The sequence below is a fragment of the Macrobrachium nipponense genome, chromosome 32 (genome assembly GCF_015104395.2).
Source record: "Macrobrachium nipponense isolate FS-2020 chromosome 32, ASM1510439v2, whole genome shotgun sequence".
Classification (NCBI taxonomy): Eukaryota; Metazoa; Arthropoda; class Malacostraca; order Decapoda; family Palaemonidae; genus Macrobrachium; species Macrobrachium nipponense.
This window is the reverse complement of record NC_061094.1, coordinates 9276067-9295041: the sequence shown is the minus strand read 5'-3', so window position 1 is coordinate 9295041 and position 18975 is coordinate 9276067. Positions and strand designations below refer to the sequence as shown.

At 45.0% G+C, this 18975-nt stretch overlaps 2 protein-coding genes across 2 annotated transcripts in view; one reads left to right on the top strand and one right to left on the bottom strand.

The window, feature by feature from the left end:
• The window catches only part of LOC135207192 (dynactin subunit 5-like), a 45830-nt gene extending 36060 nt beyond the window's left edge, over positions 1–9770 (bottom strand). Inside the window, exon 1 of the mRNA XM_064238762.1 lies at positions 9756–9770. Coding sequence (XP_064094832.1) covers positions 9756–9770 — 15 coding nt within the window. The remainder of the gene's footprint in view (positions 1–9755) is intronic.
• A 3587-nt stretch (positions 9771–13357) lies between these two features.
• The window catches only part of LOC135207207 (uncharacterized), a 63229-nt gene continuing 57611 nt past the window's right edge, over positions 13358–18975 (top strand). The window contains exons 1-2 of the mRNA XM_064238810.1: positions 13358–13655; positions 17749–17917. Of these exons, the coding sequence (XP_064094880.1) occupies positions 13486–13655; positions 17749–17917 (339 nt within the window). The 5' untranslated portion in view covers positions 13358–13485. The remainder of the gene's footprint in view (positions 13656–17748; positions 17918–18975) is intronic.

Here is an 18975-nt window from a genome sequence, read left to right as displayed (position 1 = left end):
GCTAGATTGGTCTCATGTAGACGTGTACGCTTTCCCCCCAACTTTCAAAATTCGGGACAAGTATTGAAAAAGTTCGTAGCGTCCAAACGGACAAGAATGACCCTGATAGCCCCCTTTTGGCCAGCACAGGATTGGTTCACAGAGGTGCTGGAGTGGACAGTAGACTTCCCCAGATCCCTTCCAAGAAGGATGGATCTTCTCAGCAGCCACACTTCGAGAGGTATCATCAAAACCTCCCCGCTCTCTCGCTCTGACTGCCTTTCGACTATCGAAAGACTTGTCAGAGCGAGAGGGTTTTCTCACAAGGCTGCAAGCGCTATCACTAGAGCCCGCAGAGCTTCCACTAGACGAGTCTATCAGTCTAAGTGGGAGGTTTTTAGAAGGTGGTGTAAGTCTAAGAAGTTGTCCTCCTCCAGTACCTCTGTAACCGAAATCGCTGATTTCCTTTTGTTCCTGAGAGAGGACTCTCACTTGTCTGTATCTACTATAAAAGGATACAGAAGCATGCTTTCGGCAGTCTTCAGAAATAGAGGCCTAGAGCTTGCTGATAATAAAGATCTACACGATCTTATTAGATCGTTTGAGACTACAAAGTCTAGAGAACCAGCTCCTCCCAGCTGGAACCTTGATGTGGTTCTCAAGTTCCTTTCGTCTGAGAGATTTGAGCCTCCTCATTTAGCTTCGTTTAGGGATTTAACAAGGAAATGCTTGTTTCTCTTATCTCTGGCTACAGCCAAAAGAATTTGTGAACTTCATGCCCTAGAAGATGAAGTCGGATTCAACAGAGACTCGGCCTTCTGCTCGTTTAGAACACTATTTCTAGCTAAAAACGAAAACCCCACGAATCCCTGGCCCAAGAGATTCGAGGTTAAAGGCTTATCGAGTCTCGTTGGTAGAGAAGCAGAAAGGTCTCGTTTGCCTGTAAGAGTGCTTAAGTTCTAGTTACACAGGAAGAAACAAATGGGAGGCTCTAGACAAGGTCTTTGGTGTTCGATTAAAGACCCCACAAGAATCATGTCAAAGAATGCGCTAGCTTTCTTTGTAAGGAGCGTCATTACAAATGCTCACAAGTTCTGTCTTGACGACTCTTTCCGACTCTTAAGAGTGAAGGCTCATGAGGTAAGAGCAGTGGCGACGTCTCTCGCTTTTCAGAAGAATATGTCGCTGAAGAAAATCCTTGATACGACATATTGGAGGTGCAACTCGGTATTTGCATCTCACTATCTGAAAGACGTTCGCGTGACCTACGAGAAATGTTTTTCTCTGGGTCCATTCGTATCGGCGGATACGATACTCGGTACAGGAGTCAACACCAATCCTTAACTTTGTACATACCTTCTACTAGATATGTTCTAGATTTCTGCTGACAAAGAGGGCTCGATGCTGCACAGGCGGCCAGTCACTGTTGTTCAGTAAGGAACTCTTGTGATATCTTTTTGGAGGAGTATGGTAAAAAAAAATTTTTGTAATTTTATGTATGTATGCGTATTGTGTTTTCGAGTTATGGTTGTTGTAATGAGTTTGGGGATAACTCAGAACAATTCTTTCTACTAACATGGTGGTTAGGATCAGGTGGTCGGGATTGGTTGTGTGCTCCTTCATAAGGTGTATTGTCATAGAAGTGGTCCAGTACCCATTGACAAAGTCCTTTCAGGCTCTGCCGAGTAAGCGGTTCATACCCCATCGGCAGACCCACAAGAACTCTTGGCCATAGATCATATATCTCGCTTAAGTCTTGAGGTGATGCAGACTACCGGGCAACAGCCACGAAGTCTACCACCTATCAGGTAGGAACCAAGGTTTTTTCTATACCTACAACATAGTTGTTTACCTGTTCTATTCCATATTAGCTGTCTCTTACCCTCACCAAAGGGTGCCAATCAGCTAACTATATATCTGACAGGTAAGTTGATTGTATGGAAATGATATTGTTATGATACAATAAAGTTTCATACATACTTACCTGGCAGATATATACGATTAATGGCCCACCCAGCCTCCCCGCAGGAAACAGGTGGAAGAGAGAAAATATGATAGAAAACGGGAAACTGGTTCCTAGTCCTTGCCACCCAGGGCAGGCCGGGTAGATCACCTGACCTACCTGTAGCGGGAGTGCGCGAAATTTGAATTTCTGTCGGGGACGACGGGAGTCTTAGCTAAGTATATATCTGCCAGGTAAGTATGTATGAAACTTTATTGTATCATAACAATATCATTTTAGCTTGGTCCTCTGTACTACAAAGAACCCAGATCCCATACCACAGTAAAAGATCATTCCAATTGTGTTTGTCATATGAGACAGATTTTTAGCTTTGCTCCCCAGACTAAACTCTCTGCAGTTGGAAACTGAACTGACAGTTGTATGTTGCATGTCAACCAGACACCTCACCCCGTCCCACCCTCTGCAAGGATAACATCAAGACCTATGGTCTGACATAAAAAAAGACTTGCACAAAAATTTTTTAGGTTCCAATGTAAAGTTTGCATGTCTGTGAATTCATGCAACTCGAATCATGTAAAATTGAGGTTTTACTGTAAAATTAAATTCAGGAGACTTCAGCAGAGAGCAGGCATGAATTTGCTCTTTGCTTAAATATTTGCAAGCAAAGACAGCTATGGTATTGTCATTCTGCCTTTGTATTTGGGATGTCTTCTATGGGAAGCAAAGCCAAGAATGAAAGATTCTGTAGAAATGATGACTGTTGTTTGTGTATATTGCTCTTGGTGCCATTCTAGAGGGATTGCCAGTGCCCGTACTACTATAGACAGTCTCTTAATATACTTACGTATATTAAGAGACTTAGGGTGCCTGCTGTTAGAGGGTATAGATTCAAGCTTTCCACGGTATTGCATCATGTCCAGTTGGATTTTTCTAATAATCCATCCTGTATGGAGGTGGTGAGATCATTTGAGACTGAAGCCCCTGAATTCTCTATCAGTCTCTCCCAAGGAATTTTGACATTTTTAACATTTTTTTTCTGAGGATCCTTTTTGTCCTTTGGGATCAGCTTCATTGAAGTATTTAACTATGAAAACACTGGTAGTATGAGTGATAGCTAACAGAGTGATTTCATGCATTCTACCATAAAGCAGGTTTTTGTTAACCCCTTCTTTACCAAACAGGTTGTTTGTTCCGATACGTAATACAAACCCTCGGTCCTTTAACAATAGGAAGTAGCTAGCGGCAGCTGGAACGGTCGTAAGCTTCGAACAAGGGGAGAACGGTAGTTAACTGCTTGTCCGATCGTCGCGCGCCGCGCGACTGGGAGGTAAACAAATCACTTTTGCTTTCGGCCGTGTGGGGGTGGGAAGGACGTGCTCGTCATCGCTCTGCCCGCTTGTCGTTTGCTTTGAGTTTGAGTATTTGCCCTCTCTTTCTGTATAAATCAGAGTGATTGTAAGTACTTGTGCATTTCTTTTATTGATCTTGCAATGAGTGAAGAAGAAATGGAGATATCACCACGCCCTCCGGTCGCCCGTAGAGTGTGTCCCGGGCTGGAGTGGGGCGTAGATGTCGGGGGATTTAGATCGTTTTTGCGATGTAGATCCTCACGAGGTTTGTACTCGTTGTCGGGGACGAGACGTGTCCCGCAACGAGCCCTGTGTAATATGTATGAATTGGTCCGAGGCGCAGTGGGTGCTGTACGAGGGCAGGAAGAGACTTAGGCCGCCCAAGAAGTCATCGGAAGTCCAGTGACTCCTTTTGTAACGGACACTTCGTCCTCTTTCCTGCCCCGGCCAGCCCCCATGTTTCGCGCCTTCCCCTGCGGGGGGGGTAGCGGAGTCCTTCTCCTCTCTCGATCCGTCGAGTGTGGATGAGGGCGCCCGCTACCCGGACGTCCAGTTGTACTCGGGGTCTTCCGTCCGCTCTGGGGGGGGTTCTTCTCCCCCCAGGCGTGGAGGAAAAACCCCTCTAACTAACCCGACTGTTGCTTCCGCAGGTGTGCCATCAGCGAAGGACGACCTGGACAGGTGTGGGAGTCGCTGGGACTGCAGGGAGTGCCGAGCATCCAAGGGTTGATTCAGCGGTTGGCGGGGTCGGCAGTGGTCACTCATGGTGCGGTGACCACTACTACAACCACAGTAACGACACCAGCATATGAGATGCCACCGCATCTGGTGTATACGCCACATATAATGTCGGTGACACCCACGGCTGCTATACAAAACCCATTACTGCCGTGCCAAAGAGGACGGTGCCACCACCACCTGGTTTTTTTGTATTGCCGACCCCGGACTTCCGCTGCCCAAAGAGTACCCCCCTGGACCTGCCGCCAGTGCCGAGGATGACGGTAGCTGCCGACAGGACTGGCTCTCCTGTGGTACCTGCCCGTGCCTGCCGTACCTGTTGCTGTCCCCAGCCGCTCATTCCTTTTCAGATCGGGGAGGGCTGCTGCTCATTCACTTTCAGATGTTCCTGCCGTTCCTGCTGTTCCCGGACCTGTTCCTGTTGTTCCTGCTGTTGGTGGTGCTGTCACAGTCTCAGGTCTTTCCGGACAGGTGCAGTCGGGCCCTGTTGCTTCGGCAACTGCCCCGGCTCCCTCCTGGATGGAAGACCTGACGTCTGTCCTGCGGAGCCTGGCGAAGAAGAAGAGGAAGAGGAAGAAGGTCGTCGTCGTCGTCTTGTCGTCTTCTTCGTCGTCTGCTGCCTCTCCTTCCCCTTCGACTTCTAAGGCTAAACAGCCGAAGAAGAAGAAGGCTGCCTCCTCCCCCCCTAAGAAGACTCCTTCGGGATCTTCTAAGGGCCCGGCTCGCTCAGGCGAGCTGGGGAGCTCTTCTGCTGGTCCTCCTGTGCCTTCGGGAACGGGGCCCGTCGCTTCTTCTGCAAAGAAGAAGTTGACGGGGACCAGAGGTTGCACCAAGGCCTCGGCTGGTGTTCTGTCCTCACCTGGTGCTAGCGGTTCTGCCGCTAAACCAGGTTCCGTCTCGGCCACGCTTCTCGTTCGCGAGAAGCACCGAGTGGACGCTCTTCCAAAGAAGACGTCCAGCCAAAGTTTTGACGCCCGAGCTCGCTCGCCGTCAAGACAGCGGCGCGGAGCAGAAGACTGGCGAGAGTCGTGCACACGACTTCTCGCCAGGCCAGTGGACGCTCGGTCGCAGCGATCAACTGGCTGCTCGGGCTGACGTGACGGTCGCTGACCGGCCAACGGGTTGAGGCGAGGAAGGAGTCCCCACGGCCGCCGGTACCAGCCACGGCTGGTGCCAGCGGTTTGACGCGCCGAGAGGACGCTGGCCGGTCTCGACGCGACAGAGAGCCTAGCAGGTCACCCGTCCGCCGCTCCCGATGGGACCGGGCGGAGACGGTGACCAGCGGCAGCTCGCCTGACGCTAGAGATCGGTCTCGACGTTTCTCAGCCGAGCCAATCGCCCCAGGCGAGCGGCGACGCTAGGCCTGCTGCTCGACCGTCACCGCGGGTTGACGATCAGCAGCATCCCTCCACGCACGCTGGTCCCTGCCAGCGAGCGAGGGGGGAGCGTCAGGTCTGCCTTCCCGCCCCGTACCTTCAACCTCCTCGGGCTATACCGGGAGGGAAGCGAGGTACCGAGGAGCGATCACGAGAGGTGCGCCGCCTCGTGACCCAGCTATTGACGCCGTACGGCTCAGGCACGGTTTTAGGACCGACCAGAACGTACGCGCAAGTAGTTGGAGGCGACCGTCAGGGGTCTGTCGCTGTTCCTCCTTCTGAAGGAGGAGTATCGCGGGATATGCTGCTTGCTGGGACTGGTACGGTACTACTCCAACAAGACGCTGTAACTCCCGAGAATACAGAGGAACTTTGCGGAGGTCATTAAGCTGATGCGTCTGCATAATGACCTCGCGGAAGGATCGCCGCTACACCGGCAGAGCCCACGTCCCGGCTCGAATCATTTTGGGTCCCACCAAGAGGGGAACCCAAAATGATGGTGGGGTTACGCGATCGGAGCTTGCAGACTCGGTCCTGGATCAGGTGGAGAATCTCGTCTCAGGACGGGAGGACTCGCTAAAGTCCGGACGGTCTTCTAAGCTGCTTCCTCCTCTACAGCGGCAGAGGCGATTCTACGTGCCTTCGGAAGACCCACCGATACTGCCGAAACAGGTAACCCGGAGTTAGCGAGGCTGACTCCAGGTGTGTCCCTGCAGCAGCTCCTGTCGGAGAACCTATGGTTCTCGCAGCAGGAGGCACTTGCCCTGGAATCTACCTCTATGGCAGCATTCCAGGCAGTTTCCTGTTGTTGGATTTGTGGTCCCTCACAATATCCAAAGTAGCGGCCGGCTCTGGGAGCTCTGCTCTCGAAGACGACGCTTCTTTTAGGAGACTGTGCCAGTCTGGAGGAAGAGCAATCTCTTACCTCGCCCATCAGACTGCTAACCTGTGGGCCAACTTGGTTCTTCGACGTAGGGACGCAGTCCTTACCCGAGTGACCAAGGGGGCCGGGCGCGTGAGGCGGCACTCGGGCTTAGAAATGGACCTCTTAGGAGTTCCCCAGCTCTCTTCCCTGGAGAGATGGTGGACGCTGCGGTGAAAGGCGGCGCACTGACGAGAGTGACCGCTTAGTTCACCAGGCAGTCTCGAAGGGTTTACTGGGCAATATTTCTCGAGCAACTGCGGCCAAACCAAAGAGCTTGGCTAGCGCTTCCACGGCGGCGAAGACGGTTGCACCGTCCAAAGCCCCGTGTGAAGACTCCTGTAGTTTCAAACTTCTGCTAGAGGAGGCCGCAACCAGCCCTCCCTCCCAGCCCTCCTTTCCCCGAGGGGGGTGCTGGAAAGAAGTCGAAACGAGGTGGGAAACGCTAGGGACGGCGTTCCCCCTCACCTGCTGCCGGAAGTGGGGGGGTGCCTGGCGAGCCATTGGGCGACTTGGCAGCGCTACGGCGCCGAGAACTGGATAGTAGATGTCCTTCGGGAGGGATATCTACTACCCCTTCGAGTCTCGGCCCCCCCTCATCTCCAATCCGGTCCACCTACAGACCTATGTCCGGGGATCAGCAAAGGACAACGCTCTTCGACAGGAGATCAAGACATGCTGGCGAAACGAGCCGTAGAAATCGTGGAGGACCAGTCACCGGGCTTTTACAGCCGCCTCTTCCTAGTGGAGAAGGCATTGGGGGGCTGGCGTCCGGTGATAGACCTCTCTCCCCTGAACCGCTTCGTTCGCACGACGCGGTTCACGATGGAGTCGGCACGCTCAGTGCTCGACTCGATCAGGGGGGAACGATTTCCATGCTTTCAGTGGACTTGAAGGACGCGTATTTTCAAATACCCATCCATCAGTCCTCCAGAAAGTACCTCCGCTTCATCTTCGACGGGACGGTGTACCAATTCAGGGCACTTTGTTTCGGTCTCTCAACCGCCCCACAGGTGTTCACGCGAGTGTTCACTCTGGTGTCGGCTTGGCCATTCGAACGGGATACGTCTTCTGAGGTATCTCGACGATGGCTAGTCCTGGCGAGCTCCCGCTCGCAGTTGCTACAGGACAGAGATCGACTCCTCAAGTTTTGTCGCGATCTGGGGATCGTGATAAACTACGAGAAGTCCGATCTCGAACCCAAGCAGAAGATGAAGTACCTGGGTATGCTGATAGACACGGTAGCAGGGCAAGTCTTTCCCGCAGACTTGCGGCTCAGCAAATTCAGGCAGGCAGCCGGCCGGTTCCTGTCTCGGCAGGAACAGGCAGCACAGCAATGGCAAAGTCGTGATCGGCCATCTGTCGTCACTCGAGAAAGTTAGAGTCCCATCACGGGCGTCTTCACCTGCGGTCTCTCCAGTGGAGGCTAAGGGAGAGTTGGTCTCAGGCCAAGGGATCCTCCTTACTTTCCCGTGGCTATCACGGACAAGGTGAGGCAGGAACCTAGCCTGGTGGCTCGACGACAAGAAACCTCTTAAGAGGAGTGCCCATACGCACTCCCCCCCCGGAGATGCTCTGTTCTCAGACGCATCGACCGAGGGATGGGGCCGCACACCTGGAGGAGTTGCTGACTGCAGGTGTGTGGGACCATCACGAAAAGCACCTTCACATCAATGTCCTGGAACTCAAGGCGGCGTTCTACGCTCTCCAAGAGTTTCAGGACCGCTTGGTGGGACACTCAGTGGTGTTGATGTGCGACAACACCACAGTAGTGGCATATGTCAACAAGCAGGGGGGGCTAGTGTCTCTTCCGCTCCATCAGTTGACGGTGCAGGTGCACGAGTGGGGCCACGGCTCACTCGAATAGAGCTGTCAGCACGCTACATTTCCAGGCAAGAGGAATGTAGTAGCAGACAAGCTCAGCCGTCGGGATCAGGTGATAGGGACCGAATGGTCTCTACACCAAGACGTGGCGGAAATGCTTTTCAACCTGTGGGGGCGACCGGGTCGTAGACCTGTTCGCCACCCGGCACAACAGAAAACTCCAGGTTTTCTTCTCAGCTGTGCCGGACCCATGGGCAGCTGCAGAGGGACGCTCTCCAACACCCCTGGGACAACTCTTCGCTTACGCCTTTCCCTCCTCTGTCTGATTCGGAAAGTGATCAGTCGAGTGCTGGTCACTCCCAATCTCAGAATGATCTGGTGGCTCCCAAACGGCCGCAAGCCGTTTGGTATCCGGACCTGCTGGCTCTTCTTGCGGACGCACCGAGAGAGCTACCCACTTGGCACAACCTTCTAGCCCAGCCACACGTAGAACGGTACCACAAGCAGTCCAGTCCCTTCAACTTCACGGCGGTGGCTGTTATCCACCATCTCTTGCGAACGAGAGGCTTTTCTCGTAGCGCAGCAACAGAGATGGCTGGACACGTCCGACAGTCCTCTGCAGCTGTGTACCAGGGGAAGTGGGCCGTCTTTCTGTGGTTGGTGTCGTAGACAGGGTCTGTCTCCTCTCAGAGCCACTCTTCAGCAGGTAGCGGATTTCCTCGTGTTTCTTCGCCGAGAGAATCCTCTCAGTACCCACAGTTAAGGGATATAGAGCCGCCCTGGCTCTCGTCCTAAAACTGAGGGGAGGACTGGACATCTCGAATTCGTTCGAGATCTCCTTGCTAATGAGGAGCTTCGAAAGGTCTTGCCCACCACCCAGGGAACTCAGGCCCCCTGCGTGGGATGTGACTCTCGTACTTAGGAGTTTGACTCGAAGACCTTTCGAGCCACTCCGAGAGTCGTCAGAACAGGGATCTGACCCTCAAGACCCTCTTCTTGCTGGCCCTGGCATCGGCGAAGAGAGTAGGGGAACTACATGGCCTTTCTTATGATGTTAAACATACCAGAGGCTGGGGATCTGTGACGCTCGATTTCGTCCCGAACTTCGTACTAAGACTCAGAATCCATCGATCCCTGACGACAGGTTCGAGTCTTTCACAATCCCCTCCCTTCTGGACTTCACCGATAACGATGCGGATGAGTGCTGCTGCTTTGTCCTGTGAGGGCGCTACGGCGCTATCTGAAGAGAACTCGACATCTCAGGCCTGAGTGTCGAACGCCTCTTCGTTAGCACTGGGGTTACCAAGAAAGAAGTCTCCAAGAACACGCTTTCTTTCTGGCTGCGTGAGGTGATCAGGAGAGCGTACGAGGCTGATGGTAGCGACGACATCCGTACGCTCCGACCGAGAGCCCACGAAGTCAGAGGTATCGGACCCTCCTTAGCGTTCCATAAGAATTCTCCGTGGCGCAGGTCCTGAAGGCAGGTGTCTGGGCCAACCAGACCACCTTCACGTCCTTCTACCTTCGGGATATTGCCCACAAGTCCTTGGATACTTTTTCCTTGGGACCTGTGGTTGGCTGCTCAACACGTTGTGTAAGCTTACCCTATATGCACCCATTTCGAGCTAGGCAGAACCAGCTATCGATTCCTGGATGAGGTGGGAGAACATGAATGCAGCTTTTGCGAATGAGAGAGTGAACTGGCTTCTCTTCACCATCTTTCTCTACCTCTACCTGTGGGCAGAGGGATACGGTCGTTACTGGAAGGGAGTCAGATGCAGGTAAGCTATTCAACAGAGCTCCATCCTATCTCTTTAACTAGAGATAGGAGTATATATCCACCACTTTCTCCAACAAGGGGAGAAGTGGATGCCTACATGAGACAAACCCATTACTTTACATTTGCTCATGTAAAGGAAAAAAGTTCTTACAATGCTGGTACAAGAGATACGCTTGCCTCTCTCTTAGTACTCGGCCCAGAGGTCTGACCATTGATCCTGCGGTGCACACCCCGATCAATCGGACAGAGGCTTGGATCCCTCCCTCGCTCTTACGACAGGGAGGCATTCCAGGGATGGACGAACACCAGTCTGTTCATCAAAAGACTCAGATTCCTCCCACCAAGAAGTGAGTCTTCCTATTGTTAAAGGACCGAGGGTTTGTATTAACGTATCGGAACAAATGACAATTTGTCGAAAATTGCATTTTTTCCTAACTATACAAACCTGAGGTCCTTTACATATAGTCCCTCCTCATGCCACCCCTCACTCTGCGTATTTTTGCATGGGCCAAAAGCAAAAGTGATTTGTTTACCTCCCAGACGATCGGACAAGCAGTTAACTACCGTTCTCCCCTTGTTCGAAGCTTACGACCGTTCCAGCTGCCGCTAGCTACTTCCTATTTTTTGTTAAAGGACCTCAGGTTTGTATAGTTAGGAAAAATGCAATTTTCGACAAATTGTCATTTGGGGTAGTACACGGATTACCACTATTCAAGACTATTGCATAGTACCGGGTACATGAAGGTGGTACACACGCACTACCAACCTTCCTCTTCACAGTTCTAGATCTCTAATTATTCGGTAATTTCGGTTTGATGGGTTTGGAGCAAAACAAACAGTATTGAATTATTCAGGAAGGTGTTGGACACTGCTAGGCATGTGATGAAGCAAAGCAAGCATTATTGCTGGCTACCTAGATTTAGATATTTGGATATGTACTGTGTATACAGTGGACCCCCATATTCGTGTTCTCCAGATTCGTGGACTCACACATTCGTGGATTTCTCTCAGGAACGTTTCCCCGCATTATTCGCAGAAAATTTGCATATTCGCAGTATTTTTTTATGAGAAATATCCACAAATTCCTGGGTTTTTTATCAGTTTCATCATAAAATGCATTTTGTGATAAAACAATAAAAAAACCAAGTATAAAAATTTTTAGTGGGTTTTTCTTGAGTTTTAACTAGCAAAATAGGACGTTTTCAGCGTTTTATAGGGATTCCAACTATTTGCGGGTTCTAACTATTCACAGGGGGTCTGGTATGCATCCCCCGCTTATAGGGGGCAACCACTGTACATACATGTACACTTACATATATTCATATATATAGATGATTAAACTTTAGTATTTGGAAACAATTGTAATCTCTCAGTGAAAGTTAAAAGAAAAAAAAAAGTTAAATGGCAACACTCACTTGTGGTATCGAGTGTGGCAACTCGAGTGGAAGGGAAGTTAGGGTACATCATTTTGCCTTGCACTTTTGGGCAGTAATCATCAAATGCATTATATGCTCTGACGTTGTTGTTACAGTTATAAGAGAAAAAAAGATGTACCCAAGAAAGCATGTTGGTTTTTTATTAGACATGCTTGCATGAAAATGTAAAAAAAAATCTTCTACACAAGTATGAAACCATATGTAATTTTGTTTTTCTGTGCTTCTCTGCTGTCTTCTTTCTCTGGAGATACTTCAGTGAAAAGTTTATATGTGAAGAGCATTGATTATACTAGCCACGTAAAATATGACCCATGTAGTTTATTTTTATTGATTGAATTACTAAAAAAAAGTCGGTTCAATAGCGAACATAATGTTTATGTTTGGTTAAGCTTCTCGGTTAAGAAAGGGTGAAGGGGGTTCTATTTTATATTCTTTGCCTTTATTCATAGCTAAGAATGATCTTAAGGTTAATCTTTTACTGAGAGTAGTAAAAATTGTGTCCGGTAGAGCAGTAGTGCTGGCTTGGTGCACTTTGGGCATTATGTTGGCTGCAACTTCTTTCATTCCTTACTGAACCTCATTCATATTTTCTTTCTTCCAGCTTACTTTCCACCGTCTTTTAACAATTGTTTCTTAGTGCTCTCAATTTCTCTTCGAGCATTGAATGACCTCATAGGTCCCAGTACTTGTCCTTTGGCCTAAATTTAATATTCCATATCCAGTTTCCAGTATAAATTGTGAATTTGACCTCTTTAGTGGGGAATGAATAGGAGGCACTTCTCTCCCCTGTTAGGGTGATTAAGGTTTATATAAGTTAAAGTTAAGCACAGAGTATTGTGGTGTAAAATGACCTAAAACCCCCCTGTCAGAGATTGCAGTTTCTTTTATCTTTAAATATTTGATCAGGTTAGTGCATAATAAACTAGATCCAGATCTATTGCCTTTAATGAAGGTAAATATTCATAATGTAATAGCGGTTGCTACTTCATTTAATTTTTTTTAAAAGATTGTCGCTTTTCACTACCTTAAAGATCTTGAAATTGTATTCAAGAACTATAAAGCCTTTATTCCATTAGTAATAGCAGATAACATCTTTTCCTGAGTCAAAAGGAAGAACAGTCATTTAGGATCTTTGATTTTAAATCCCAGGTTTTGATTTTATGGGGAACGTGATGGTGCATACGTTCTTTTAGGGCCTTTTGAATTCAGGCACAATGGTCCCTTCATGTTGCTCCTATTCATACTAGCTGAAACCAAAGTGGTTTTCTTCACAAGGCTGCTCTTTGCTAAGCATATATGGAATCCACTCTCTGGCAGCAGTAATATCCACGGAGGATTCCATATCTGGAAATAATGTTTTGTGGTTCATGCAAGAAACTTTTAATTCACTTAGCTGAGCAAAATTTATATAGCTGCACTTCCCACCATCTTATTCTTCTCTTTGGGAATAACCCATCTTTAACAGTAGGGAAGATACATCCCAAATAATATAAATCTTCATAATGAAATTTATTACTATTTTAATACTTACTGTTAAAGTAGATCCCACCCAGTCTCCCCACAACATATTGGGCTGTCTAGGAGAATTCTGACAAGAGCTACAACATTCAAAATGCACCAAGTGGGAGAACAGGTGAACTAGACAGTCTACAAGTCAGCTGAGAGATCTTTTATGAGTAGCCATTGCCTGCTGGCTATCTTTAACAGAAGATAAATATCCAAATAATATATTTTATTGTGGAAATTTATATGTTACAGTAGATTTGAGATGCAATAACTCATTTTTTATTGTAGATAATCTATAAATTGTGACCTATTTTGGTGTTGTACACGTAGGGCTTAGTGTTTTCAGGGAAGTGTCATAAATTGGTAAGCTTTTTTGCATGAATATGGAAATTTTTTACTGTTATATTGTTTGTATCTTTTGTATAATTGATGTTTTATGAATTTATGAAGTCCTGTTGTAAAATAAATTATTATCAATTTACAGACAATCCTAGTTTGACAGCTCTTCAACAAGCTTCCATAGCAGCAGACAAAGTGACAACAAAGGAAATTGAAGATGATGATATATTACTGGAATTGGAGGAAAAATTCTCTCCTGAACAAAAGGAGTACATGTTGCCAAGTCAGCGTAGAAAAACACATGAAGACATCCTAATAAAAAGGATAGAGGACTGCGAAACAACACATGATGTCCTAGGATTATATATAAAGCATTGTGATATCATGACTCATCGCCATTTATTGAGGAGTCTCAGAGTTCTTAATCTCTTAGCTAGCAGAGGGTAAGGGTTTGCTTGCTGAATCATGTTTGTTTTATCCTTATTACACGAATGATTTTATTGCAGTGGTTAAGCAGTTATAGTTGCATATTCAGTTTTCTGAAAATTAATTCATGCCTTATACAGTATATCGCACTTTAACCTTATTATGCACAGTAAGTTATATGGGAGCTGTGCCTTGTAGCCGGAAGTGTTAGGTGGCATTTATTTTTTTAAATTGTAAAGTATTATATATGTTAGATATTATTCAGTTGGCTATATTTCTGCCAAAGGCCTGAAGGAAGGTTGTTTCGTCAAAACCCGTTCAATCATATACATATGTGGCTATACATAAGTTTTAAACTCCGGATGTTCCTAGATTCAACAGTGTTTTGTATCTCAGACAGAAGAAATAAATCTCTCCTTGCATGTGCCATCTGGATCCACATGCAAATATGAACAAATAACCTTACAATGTCATGAACTTTGTGTAGCTATTAACAGCTTTACTAATTCAATTGCCATTTCTTTTGTAATCAGTTTATTTTTCAGCCTTTTTCTCTTTAGTTTCACCCAGTAAATGATAAAGCAGTGATTCCTGCATTTAGTAGGTAATTTTATGTCCCCAATATCATTTCTTGGATCACTGACTTCATAAATGGCAGCTTTTTGTAAGTAGCTAACCTTTGAACAACCTGAGAATGCAGTTCTCAGACAGTGCTTCATTCCAGTACTATGTGATTCCTGTATTTTACATATAATTTCAGTAATTTTTATAATTTATAATAGGTTGAGTATTCTTGCCAGCTGTTGAGCTGTTACCTAATTAATGTTTGGAAGTGAGTTGCCAGTCTTGGTGACCACTTTCTTTCCCTTTTTTAATTACAGTACTGCACCAAAGCAAGCTAACTGTTTTTGGTGTTTGGTATATATACCTAATTTACTTGGATTTCTCATGGGCATCCCTTCTTTGAATTAATGATCTTCAGTTTTTCTAAGCAAACTGCTTATATTCTCCACTTCAGCTTAAGTTAGTAACAAAGTAGTCTTCATTATTGGCCTTTGTGAAGTACATTTAGTCCCTAAGAGGAAGTTCCAATGCAGTCTTCATTCTGTGCTTGCTCTTTGACTGCTTTGCACTGGGGGGGGGGACCACTTGTGCCCACTGCCTAGACCACTGCTGATGATTGTCCTTTTGCTTTGATTTCCAGTTGACCATTTTGAAGCCTGTCAATCCCATTCCTCACATGTCTTGCCTGCTGACCAGCCCATTACCAGTCACACACAGCACACCTAACTTGCCTTCTGGCCAGCTTACCTGCTCTTGTCTGTTAGTTCAAGTATTGCCTTGCCTGTTGACTGGGTGGCCAACTCTGCTTTTAAACTGTTCAGCAGATATGACCCCAATCAATGAGTACTCACGCATTTCTAGACTGATGGAGACTTGTCCAAGACCAACTAATGCAGTTGTGCCTGAGACAATGTTACTATCCCTGCCATGCACCTGTGTTTAATGACTGCTGGTTTTCCAGATACTGTTGCCCCAGCAGTCACTGGTGCACTAAAATGGGAAGCTACACTGACCATGACTACGAAGGATTTTGAGTCTCCTGTACCTGCAGATGTGTCTCTGCCTTGGCTTGGAGACATTCCATCATGGCACCAGTTGTTGATGATTGCCTGCTCTTGACTTATCACCATTGGTAACCATTCAAGCTGATATCTGTCCTCAGCCCCTTAGAGGGATCTTCAAGGACTGACATACCTCACCAAGGTCTTTATCATCATAGATTCCTTCAGTTATCAGAGAGAGTGCTATCCATCATACCTCCAGACACAGAGACTGTGACCATGAATCCATGACTGCTTGCTCCCTTGGTTGAGAGGGTGACAGACATCTTGGTAACAGAAATCACAGCAGATATTCTGAGTATGACCACTCTTCATAGCACAGTATATTGCAACAGCCTGAGGAAGATGGCCTTTTGTCACCCTTTGAGTTCCAGTGCAAGAGATGTTAACAAGAACCTATAGTTTTCTCCAACTGGAGCTATGTTGCAAGTCTTTAGCCAAGATCAGTTGATCTCAGGACTCAAGGAAAGAAAGTGACTCTTCAGTAGACTATTTTCCTTCTGTTGCATGACCTGGAGCATTTTTAATTAAGCAAGTTACATGAGGTTTCAGAGGAGGGCTTGAGATAAATGGGGTTGCAGCAGTCAAACCTCTTTTTATTTTTCAACAAGAGTAAACATACAGAATTAGCATAAGGATCGTCTTCTTTCAGTCTCCAAACAATACATATTCACATAACATCCTTCCCATTAAGAAAAGAATAACCCCCAGAAAAGTGTGTGGGTCTCATAAATCTCAACAGCAAGAACATAGATTAGACTTCACATATAAAAACTTGCAACATCATCATCATTGCAGAAACAGCAAAATCAAATAGCACCATACAGTAACAGAAATCATAATTGTTTAACCAGAAACAAATATCTTCAGTGAAATACTTAAATTCCTTTCAGATAAAAACTCAGTGCATTATAACACAAAAAAAACCTAATGAACATGGCAAATCAGAAAGTCAATCTTTTTGGAAATTTTACTGTTATACCAGATGTAATATTCAAAATATTGTGATTAGTAGCCACATTAGAATCAGAAACATGGCTAGGTTATAGCCTATCATATCATTAGGATTGTCAATATGGACTTAATCTGGGAGTGATGTTGGAACTGTCTCATAATTCCTATGGTCTCCTCTACCACCTCTACCCCAATATGCAGGAATAGTTATTCTTCTAACACATTCCTTCAGAATCTTTCCCTTGTCCATCAATACCTTATACACCTTGGCATGCAGTCACACTTTCACTACTGTACTGCAACTTATGGAAATCAATCCCATCAGAGTTACTTAGAAAAGAGTTTTGGGCCCCTTGGGCAAAGAAAATATGTACCCCCAAATGGGAGGAGAGTTTCATCAATTAAGGCCTATGGCAACCACATCTTCATGTCTGTAGAATGGCAAGAATATATTAAAGGCATTCTCACCACTCTGCCTTTTGTGGAAATCACCAGATTGCTGAAGGAGCGGAGTTTGCAGCTCTGTACCTACTTATATACATATGTATTACATGTAGATACAGCTAATAGTAGTTCTGGATTTATATGCATGAAATATTGTGTTCAGGTTCCAAGGTCAGAAATGCAATTAAATATGATACTTACTTTGAGAGGTGCAACATTGATGAAAAGAAGTAATTATATTGTCTCCAGACATTATTCAAGTCATAAAGGTGGTACCATCATCATATAATTTACCTTTCATGTATACCATAACAAAATTTCATAAAAGTCTCACTAAATTTCAATGCTGTGTGTAATGAGCTCAATGAATTCATTAAAAAAGTGATTGGAGAAACAAATCCACAGTTATGTAAATGTACATATATTTAAATTTAAAACTTAAAGTTTTAAATTTAAATATATGTACATTTACATAACTGGATATGTTTCTCTATTTGAAGACTGGCTATTATGAGGACTTTTTAAAAAGTTATTAATATTTTTTATCTGCTTTTTAGTTTGGTAGGTAATTCACTGACTATTAACTTTAAAATTTCGAAGAAAATTGTGGGTCATGAAACAAATGTCCTTAGAATATTGTTAGATATGTGTCTGGGAAAGCTAATGTTTATTCATTTTGCTATTGGTGCTTGGCACTTTTGTATCACTGATGGGTTATATACATACAGTATGTACTTGTAAGTGCCGAGCCTTATATTTTACAGAGCCAAATTCATTGTATTTGTTTTGTGATTCTTATTTTTAATTGCTTGGAAGATAATGTAGAACCTTTGGTACCTTTATATTGTCATGTACCTTTTTGCAATGAATGTGAGAAAGTTTATTTAAGATATAGTTACCATACTAGCTAGTAAAATTGCTTACAGCCAATTTTTAGTTCACAAATCAGTTTGAAGAACTGGGATTGTTTACATCTGATTGTGAAATGAATTACAGATTGAAATACTGTCCTGCACCTAAACTTACAATTATTGTACTAAAACCATTACTAAATCTTCAGCTTTTAATAATAATTTGAATATTTTAGGGATGTTGATTTTGAGGAACTTCATCATAACGAGGACTTTCAGGAAATTTGTCAGAGAATTCTTAAACTGAGTCGGAGGATGGAAGCAGATGAGTTGCTCTTACTTTTACAGTATTTGTGTCGTTTAAAAGTGAATGTACGCTCAAAACTTGTCGGGACTGTTTTGCAGGTTTGTATTTAGATAATGTATTTTCAGTATTCTGCAGTCAATATTTGCTTCTGTTTAAATAGTTTTTTTATCGGTAATAATTTTATTTCACAGGTTGATTGGCAAGTTTTATATCCTTAATACTGTTTTAGCATTGCATCAGTAAGAGTTGTGAAAGTCATTATTTGTTTTTATTTACAGAAATAATCAAAGTAAATGTATTAATTCTTTTTATTTACTAAAATAGAAATGTACCATAGTTTTAAAATCCACAGGATTCATGTCAGTATCCCCTGCCATATTTGGGAGAATAGTTTCAAATATGCCTTGAAAAAGTTCCAGTCTGTTTAGCACTTTTATTAAATCTTTGACTCGTTAGTTGTTTCAGAAAATCTCAATAGTGTTTGAAATTGCGCCAATAGTGTGTATATTGAGGCATTTTACTCTTACCTACTTTTAAAGTTGCCTTCTATCTTCATGGCATTAGGTACCAACTAGGATGGACTGTCTGTTATCAACTGTTTCCCACTAGAAGGCATTGGAATGCTTATGCTCTAGTCAGAATTCTTCATGCTGTTTTCTAGTGTTTTCAGTGTGAATCGGCTATGATAATTTTGAATATTTCTGGCTTTTTTTTGTCTCCTTTAGGTTATTATGCTTGGTTTCTTGTTTGTGCTAGGTCATCTATAGAGGGAAGAGATAGAAACACTAGGTTCAGTATAAACAAATTTTGTGTAAACTGAATTAATTCGGTTGGGTATGACAGTCACATGGATGTTACAGGTAGGGATAAGAAGTGTGATTTTGTTTTTTTCTAATTCCTTTAAGAATACAAGAATGCAAGGGGTGGTCGAGTGATAATGAATAATTTTATGAGATATCAGAAGATGCAAGAGGCCATTAGTTTACGTACAGCTAGGTCTGTAGTCATGGATCTCCTCTGTTCTTTCACCTTCTCACCCCTTCTGCTCCATCTTCTAATGCCCCGTATGTGATTCAGGAAAAATGGATGGGTAAACTTGAAGCTATGAGTTTACTTTTATCATCAGTTAGACATTTGATTAAGTATACAGGGAGTC